This window comes from Drosophila mojavensis, unplaced genomic scaffold (assembly GCF_018153725.1).
Source record: "Drosophila mojavensis isolate 15081-1352.22 unplaced genomic scaffold, ASM1815372v1 contig_74, whole genome shotgun sequence".
Lineage (NCBI taxonomy): Eukaryota > Metazoa > Arthropoda > Insecta > Diptera > Drosophilidae > Drosophila > Drosophila mojavensis.
In genome coordinates, this window is record NW_025318899.1 from 3,152,657 (window position 1) to 3,162,500 (window position 9,844).

At 38.1% G+C, this 9,844-nt stretch overlaps 1 protein-coding gene across 2 annotated transcripts in view; it reads left to right on the forward strand.

The window, feature by feature from the left end:
• Positions 1 to 420: 420 nt before the first annotated feature.
• LOC6581295 (protein bric-a-brac 2) overlaps positions 421 to 9,844 on the forward strand; it is a 38,343-nt gene continuing 28,919 nt past the window's right edge. For both annotated transcript variants that reach the window (XM_002007001.4, XM_032731227.2), the window contains exons 1-2: positions 421 to 597; positions 5,174 to 7,199. In XM_002007001.4, the coding sequence (XP_002007037.2) occupies positions 5,319 to 7,199 (1,881 nt within the window). In that variant the 5' untranslated portion in view covers positions 421 to 597; positions 5,174 to 5,318. The remainder of the gene's footprint in view (positions 598 to 5,173; positions 7,200 to 9,844) is intronic.

Below are 9,844 nucleotides of genomic sequence, written 5' to 3' on the forward strand. Positions count from 1 at the left end.
CGCTCTCTTAAGCAGCTCCGTTAGGTCTCTTAAGACGCGCTGCTCAACGAATTCGCCGCAAAAAACAAGCGGCATTAACATATGCGGCGTTTTGCGCTCGCTCTCGTTCTCGCTCTCTGGCTCTCTCGCTCGCCCTCTGTCATGCTCTCGTGCTTGTGCTCTCGCAGCGCCGCCGTCGTCGACGTCAGCAGCGCAGCTGACGCTGCGTTTCGAGTTTCATTCATTGTATCTGTTAGATACTTTTGCCGAGCAATCAGTTCGTATTTAACTTTCGTCGTGAATGCAACGCAACGTTTGGTCTGAGCAGCGTATGCCGAAATATTCAAGCAACAACAACAACAATAACAACAACATCAACAATAATAATAAACGAATGTGCCGCGTCGTCTTGTTGTGTGTGCGTGCGTGTGTGTGAGTGAATGAAACAAAAAACAAACAACAACTAAGCAATAAATAAATAAATAACACAAAAAAAAAAGTAGGAAAAAAGTAAAACAATGTGTTGCACGCGCTGCACAAACTGAAACAACAATAACAAATGTGCGACAAGAAAACCTTGGAAAAGCTACGTGGAAAACTCAGTTAGTTTTGTATAATGTATGTGTCATAATTAATTATTGTAATTACAAAAAATAAAAAAAATAATGATAATGATAAATAATTGCATTACAAATAATTGATAAATATGTAAGCTTTAGTTGTTTGTATCTATGAAATGGTGTATGACTATGTATGTCTTTATATGTATACATGTTTGTTTATGTCAATTTGTTAGTTGAACAAGTTTTATATTTTGATATAATATTTATAGTATATGAATATAAATGTTTATAGATTTATGCATATATATATATAAATTATAAGCGCACACACACACACACACAAACATTTTACAGCTTCTGCTGTTGCCGTTTCTTAGTCTTCGGCGCTGAAATTGTAATTTATAAATTTATAACGTGTGCTCGACCCCCTGCCACGCCTCCTTTGCTCGTAAAAAGTTGTTGTTGTTCTGCTGCTGCTGCTGCTTCTTCTTCTGCTTCGTCTTCCACTTCTTCTTCATCGTTTGCGCCCTTGCAAAGTTTTATTTTTTTTTGGGCGCGCAGCAGCAAAACTTTGCTTCAGCTCCTTGTTGCCCGCCAAAATACACACAGCACACACACACATACACCCACAGACAACAGACAGCAGACAGAGTCATAAAAAGGCAGGCAACAACAGCTACAAATACAATAACAACAACTGCTGCTCTGCTGTGTAATTTATTATTTGCTGCATAAATAATAAATAAGCGTAAATAAATAAATACAAATATATATATATACATTTATATATATGCGCATATATAAAGGTGTGTGTGTGTGGGCTGAGTGCTGTATGTGTGTGTGTCTGTGTGTGTGGCAGGCAGTCAGGCAACTGCTACAAGCAAGCAAACGCTGCGCAAACTTCGAAGGACTCGTAAATTAAATAAATAAAAATAATAAATATTAAAATAATAAAAAAAGTAACTGCTGTGTGTGTGCGTATGTATGATTATTGTTGCCGGCCTGTGCTTCTTTCTACATACATATACATATGTGTACATATATATATTTTTAATGTGCACATTTTTATTTTATTTTTTATGTTTTTTTTTCGCTCTCTTTTCATTTATTTATTTTTTTGGTCTTACATTTTTTTTGTGCTTCGCTTCAATTTTAATTTTTATTTTTATGCGGCGCAACAGCTGCGCGCATTATAAATAATTAATCAAAAAACAACAACAACAACAGCAACGTGCAGGCTTCACAGCATTACGATTATTTATAAAAAAAAAAAAATATATATATATATATGTATATATATATATATATTTTAACCGGAAATGCCAAAAAAAAAAAATATATATATATATATAAATATTATTATATATATGTAAATACATATAAATTTATATATATTTATTTTTTTTGGGGCATTTTTCAAACAGCCAAAAATCAAGGCCCAAAACAAAAACAACAACAGCAATAAAATAAATAAACAAATAAAAAGTTGCCAAAGCAAGAAAATTTAGATGAAGCAAAAATCAAACAAAAAGTTGCCAACAACAACAACAACAATAAATAAATATGTAAGAAAAACAAAACAAAAGCCATTTCATATAACAAATTCTTATTGTTGTTGTTGTTGTTGTTGCCGTACCATAAAAAATAATAATAATAATAATAGGTCTCGACTTGAGCGCAAGAATTTAATTGGAATGAAATAATAAACATAAAACAAAATAAGTGAGAATTCCGCGAATGAGCATAGCTGACTCCACAATGCTTGCTCGGCTAACAATCGTGGGCTAAATTGCTGAAGAAATCTATATTTGACACGCCCTCAACGTGAGCGTAGCTATAGCGCCAGAGCGCTTCCCATATTGTCCTAATGGATTGGAGTTCCAATTAGATATTCTAGTTCATATATGCCATATATACTCTATACTAAAATAGTATGTCCCAAGTTCAATATTCGAGCTGCTAAGGCCTGGCCTTCTTATAGATAGACCATCAAGGAGATGTTGCATAAACCCAATATACCCATTTGACATTTGCTGCACGGGCATAAAGAGACGCAGAGTCGCAGAAGAAGCAGCAAAAGAAATATAATAACAATAATAATAAAAATAAATTAATTTTATGGCTCACTGTGTTTGCACACACATACACACTCACACACACACACACAGAGAGAGTCACATACACTCTCAAAGGGAGACAGCAAACACACATTTTTGCAGTTCTCCCACACACAGTTTGAGAGCCAAGCGCTGTTACCCACTGCCACGCCTATCGCGCCCACATACGTACATATATGTAGATTAATGTACATACAAATATATTTATCTATATATATTTATATGTATATACATATATATTTAAATAAATATAATTACGCAAATGTTCAGCGTCAGCCATAAATAATAATATTTAATTAAATATAAATGTATTCCACTTATTTATAAAGCGAAACAGAAATGAAATGAAAAGATAATACTGATATATGTATATATATATGCATACATATATATTTATAGAATATAAAACAGATAATAGTTGGATATATGCGTGTATGTGTGGATATACATATATCTTTATATATGTATATGTATGCAGTCGCTATAATTGTTTGGAAAATCTCCATAATAAATTAGGCCGAAATGAAATATAAATAAATTTTTGCGCTTTGCTAATAAAATAATCAGGGGACTGAGGAAACGCGGATGGTTGGGGTGGGGGAGGAGTTATGGAGGCCAAAATGAATAGAAATGGAAATGCTCGAGAGAGCAGCAAAGATTAATGGACTTATTTAATAGAGTTATTGAGCAAGCATAATATTATATAAATATATAATGAAGCTGAGCCATTTGTAGAGAAAAATATATAAATAAATAAAAATATATATAAATACAAATTGTATATATAAAGAAAATTATATATTATATTTCAGTCTATGTTTAGAAAATTGAATCACCTAACATAATTTTATTAAATGTGTTAATTTTATAAGAAAACAAGAAAAATATTCTATATATAATATTTTATGGAACCATTTGCCTAGAGAATCTAAAAACAAAATTTCAAGTCGAAAGTTTTTGTAAGTTCAGAGATCGTTGATTTAATAAAAGCGAGTGAGAGAGACGGAGAATGACAATATATAGAGAGATAGACAGGCAGGCAAATCGCTAAATAATGGTAGATCAATGCTGCTTCTATAAATATAATATAAATATTTACTTCAGGACTTCATTTTGGTTTCATTTTTGCTGCTTGATTAAAATGAAACTGTGAAAGAAAAAAACAATATCAAAATATGCCAATATTACGTAAAACTACCTCCACGAATTTTTGCGTACAATTCCAATATTCTTATTCTTTATATTAATTCCCACTAATTTTAGTTATACGTAATACATATTAGGCTTTTCGTTTAATCTTTAAAATAAGTCAAGAATTTTTTATTTATATCCAAGTTACGCCAGAATTTTCTAGAACAATGTACAAATATCTATCAATTAGTTTGTGTCTAATTGATAGATATTTGTACATTGTTTTAGAAAATTCTTGCATAACTTGGACATACATAAAAAATTATTTGAACACAAACAAATCTGTTTATGTTTAATATTGAACTACCATAGAATAGATCTATAAATTATATCCATTTGCCCCATTAATTTATTTCAAATTATCTGGATGTCTGTCCATCTTCCAAGCTATGTAGCTATTTATTTAGTTCTCTCTAACTATATTTGGTAAGCAGTTCAATGAGAAATTTGTAATCTAAAATATATGTGTATAAACATTTCATGAAATTTAACAAGTGACTAAATTTATAAAAACATATGAGAATAGTACAGACAATGATAATGATAAAGACAATGACAATGACAATGACAATGACAATGACAATAACAATGACAATTACAATGACAATGACAATGACAATGACAATGACAATGACAATGACAATGACAATGACAATGACAATGACAATGACAATGACAATGACAATAACAATGACAATGATAATGACAATGACAATGACAATGACTATGACTATGATTATGACTATGCCAATGACAATGAAATTGACAATGACAATGACAATGACAATGACAATGACAATAACAATGACAATGATAATGACAATGACAATGACAATGACTATGACTATGATTATGACTATGACTATGACTATGCCAATGACAATGAAATTGACAATGAAAACGACAATGATAATGACAATGACAATGACAATGATATGATAGTAGTCATAAATGACGTAAATAATTATATGAGCAATAGCAATAATTATAACAATTACAATATCACAAAAAATATAGTTCCAATAATAAAAATAATTGGACTGATTCAAAAAATACATCACTATCTTTGTATTGCCGTTCGAGTCCGTAAAGATATATGAATTTATGCATATACATATATATTTATATAGCGTATATATGCATATGTACATAAGTGTATATTTATATAGAGATATACTCCAGCAATTATCATAACATTATATTTTGCACTGAAAGTTTTGCTTATCTTTTATTTATCCATAAGATTTGCGTTTGCTTAACGATTTCACTGAAAAGAAACAAATTTGCATTTTGTGTTTCTCCTCTGTTTTATTTCTCTTGCAGCCGAACAACAACAACAACAACAACAACAATTTCTCGACTAGAGAGAAACAGCCGTAAAATGTGCTAAATAGGGAATAAGGAGAGAAACAAACGAAACGCAACAACAGAAGCTCGTACAAAGTGAGAAGCCAACAGAAACCGTACCATGGACATGACCAAGGACATTATGGACTTCGAAAGGAAGTCGCTAGACAGCAGCTGCGGCGAGCAATTCGAGCCCAGCGACTACACAATGGTTAATGCAGAGCTGGCCAAGCAGGCCGCACAGACGGCACAGGCGGTGGACCAGGTGGAGCTCGACCTGCCGCTAGAGCTGGCCAAAAAAGAGGAGCCAGAAGCACAGCCAGAGCCGATGCAGCAGCTGAAGGAGGAGAATCGAGCCGTTGCCGCCGAGAAGCCAGCTATGCTTAATGAACAGGCGCTGACACCACCGCCACGCCCACTCACCTCCAGTGAGGTGGTGGGTCACAGTGAGCCCAGCGACCCGGAGTTACAGATCCAGCTGACGGCCAAGAAGAGCCGATCCTTGCCCGTCTCCCCACAGCCGCTCGTCGCTCACAATTTGGCCGCCATTGGACTCTTTGAGTTCGGCAAGACGGTGGAGACGCCGGAGCTGAAGCCCAAAATGAATCACAAACTGTTGCCACCTGTCAATGTGGGCGTGGCGCCGCGCAAGGTAGCGCCCAGCGCGGGCGGGGGGGATAACCAACAGTTTTGCCTGCGCTGGAACAACTATCAGTCCAATCTGACGAACGTCTTCGATGAGCTGCTGCAGAACGAATCCTTCGTGGATGTGACGCTCGCCTGCGACGGCCAGTCGATCAAGGCCCACAAAATGGTGCTGTCCGCCTGCTCGCCCTACTTTCAGGCACTGTTCTACGATAATCCCTGCCAGCATCCGATTATCATCATGCGCGACGTCAACTGGTGCGATCTGAAGGCTCTGGTCGAGTTCATGTACAAGGGCGAGATCAATGTGTGCCAGGATCAGATCAATCCTCTGCTAAAGGTCGCCGAAACCTTGAAGATACGCGGCCTGGCCGAGGTGGGCGCCAGCTCGACCGCAGCGGGCTTGGGTGCTGCCTCGATGCTGCCCGAGCAGCGCATGAGCGTCTACGACGATGAGGAAGATGAGGATGAGCTGGCCGCTGCGGCAGCCCTGCTGAACGACGAGGACGAGGATGAACTGCTCAAGCCCAAGCGTGCTCGCCTGCTGGCCAAGCTGCGCGCTGCTGAAACTGCGCTCGATCTCAATCAGCGCCAGCGCAAGCGTTCCAGAGACGGCAGCTATGCCACGCCCAGTCCGCTGCGATCGGAGTCGCCCAGCTCGCAGCTGCCGCTGGCCATGACCACGTCCACCATAGTGCGCAATCCCTTCGCCTCGCCCAATCCACAGACGCTGCCCGCCTCCTCCGGCTCGAGCAGCAACAGCAACAGCAACAACAGCAGCTGCAACAACAGCAGCAGCAACAGCAGCTCCACAGCCACCGCAGCCGCACAGCCGACAGCCACAAACTGCTCCAGCTCCAGCTCGGCCGGAGTTCCGTCGAACGGTTCGTCATCCGCTGCCTATCGCTCGCCACCGCCGCCGCCTCCACCGCCGTCCTCGGCGCACAGCAATGGCAGCTCCGCCGCTGGACTGAGCTCACCAACTGGCAATAAGAGTTCGGCTGCAGCAGCTGCTGCACAGTCGCAGCTGCCGCCGCACATGGCCGCCGCTGTCGCTGCCGCTGCCCACCACGCCTCTGCCAACGTGCCGCCTCCGCCGCCGGGCGCCGCCGCCTCAATGCACCATCATGCAGCCGCCGCTGCCGCTCAGCAATTGGCCGCCCAGCACCAGCTCGCCCATTCGCATGCCGCCATGGCCAGCGTGCTGGGCGCTTCGCTGGCCGCCGCTGCGGCGGGCGGCGCTGCTGCACCGGGCAGCGCAGCCGGCGCTGGCAATGCCCCATCCTCGGTGGGCGGTCATCATGACGACATGGAAATCAAGCCGGAAATTGCCGAAATGATACGCGAAGAAGAGCGGGTGAGTTGACCTTTGTCGATGATGATATATTAAATATGATATGATATGATGATACTGTTTATAGATCGATTATACTAATCGAAGATGAGCTATGAATGTGTTCAAGAGATAGATAGATATCTCTATCTATCTATCTGATATAGATAGATAATGAATATATCTAGATTTTTTTCTAAAAATGCAACTTTTAGTATCTAAATATTTTACCTCAATCCATATTTGATGTAAGCCACAAATTCCTGATTATTCAGCTGTGTTTATGCCATATGTCAGAACTTAAACTCTTATGCCAATAAGACCAATTTTTCCATTTAATAGTTTTCATAACTTAATCAGAGACTTTTCCAAGTATAGCTTGTATAACTTATTCACCAAGAATTTTCCAGAAATTCTTCAACTTTTCAATTCCGTTGAGCAAGTTCAAATTCGAACATTGGGTTTTCCCCTTCCTAATTAAATTCGATTATATGCAGCAAATATTGTTTGTTTTTATTGCAAAGTTCTTTAACTCAAATTGATTAGCGGTATTTTTTACAAATTGTATAAAATATAAATCGACTACGCATAATCTTCATAAGTGGCTGATGATTTAGCAAATTTTTTGTTTAAAGTATAATATAGTTATGACTACTTGAACGTACGCACAATCAGTAAATAGATTAATATTGATGACAGATTAACTAATTGGCTAATTAAAGCCAGGTAAGAGCATACGTAGAATGTGTCTTTATATGATATGGAATATTATATATGCATATAGTATTGTCAGCTATCTTTTTTGCATTTACTAACAAGTCAAAGGGCTTGCGATCGAAGTTGAATTAATTTTGAATAATGCGCATACGACGCGTGTGACTAAAAAATAAAATATACCGAAGACAAACAAGCAGCAAAGTTGGAAAAGTGCATAAATGCATGCCTATTACAAATGAATTTACACAACAACAACAACAACAACAGCAACAACTAAAGTGTGTTGGTTGTTATTTCTATTAGATAGCACATTAAAGTCGATTTTCTATTTGTATAAAGTAAAAACAAAAAGCCAAATTGCGTTGCATTTGCAAAAGTCTGGGCAAAGGAGAGAGTCTAGAGAGGCGGAGTGCATGGGGGGGGGGCAGCAAGTGGTGGAGAGCTTGAGGTCTCGACATTAACTGCGTCAACGACTTGAAAAATAATTCAACATTTAATGCTAATGAGGCCAAATTGCGCAATGCACGCATAGACCAAAGAAAAGTGGGCTTCAGCTACAACAACAACAACAACAAATTAGTTAAACAAATGACAAAAATTGATGGCAATGCAAACAAAAGTGCGCAAATATTTGAATTGCAACACGTTTTGTTGTTGTTGATTTTCTTTATTCGTTTATCTCAAGGAGTTGCATTGCATTTATCTATAATTCCGACTAATGCGGCTTTAATTTCAACATTGATTGCACTCCAGATGCAGAGTGCTGCGAGTACACTGAGAGAAACGGGTGGCGAGAATGGTGAAGCAAAAGTTAACTTAGCTTGGGCAAAAATTATAAATTTCTGCACTGAGAGAAAGACGTAGCTATAGATGCTTGGGCAAGCAAACACTGAGCGAAATGGGCAGTGAGTTTAGAAAGTTGAATGTAATATAACCGAAACTGAGCTGAGAGAATCGACTGATGTGTATAGAGAGATCAAGAAATGCATTAAGTTTTTTCTCAGTGCAGCTAAAGTCTTGTCTATAACTCTAGATATGCATATATTTATTTGAGTTTGTTTCTAACTTATGTTTGACTTTGCTTGCTGCAAAGATTTTTTATGTAAAACTCTTGACATTGAATTTCGAATGGATTTTTTTTTTTGTGTGCTAATATTTTTCATATATTATTTTTGCACTTAAGAAATACCTGTATGCATTATATAGTATATAAATATGGGTATATATATTGTATTTGTATATCTAATTGTTTTTGCTTTGTTTTTTGTTGTTGTTGTGTTTGATTTGTGGCATAAATAATGCATTATATGCGTCGTTGTCGCTATTCGATGGGTGTATATCGGAATGTGAATGTGTGTGTGTGTGTGGCTTATGAATATGAATGCTGAGCTGTAGATGTAGATGTATATATGTATATATTCATATATAAATTCAATATGTAGCAGCTGCTGCATAAATGAGGGGCGAAAAGTTACAACAACAAAAATGAGAAATGAGAAGGAGAAGGAGAAGGAGAAAAAAACAAAAGCACACGATGGAAACCATTTTCTTCATTTTTGCGCTTAATTATCTTTTTGCTGGCGCAATTTACTGTTGCTCTGTTAATTTATTGAAATGAAATCAAGAGAAAATTGTAATAAAAAAAAGAAATAAATAAAGAAGAAGCAGCAGCAGCAGCAAAGGCAGAGCCAAGAAAAAGCAAAAAAAAAAAAAACTTTTTTCGGCGCAAAGCAAAAACTTGAGCAGACGCCTGGCTGTCATCAATGGGGAAATCCCCGTCAAGACGAACCCCCAAAAAGACCCCACAGCCCAGCACCCCCACCCACCCCTAAGACTCGACGGCAACAGCTGCCCGATGAAGTCAACTGCGTGTAGGTGGCAAATGTTGGCCAAAAAACTGAGCGCCTATTACTTAATAGAGTCACAGCCGTCAGGGCACTTGCTCTCTGAAC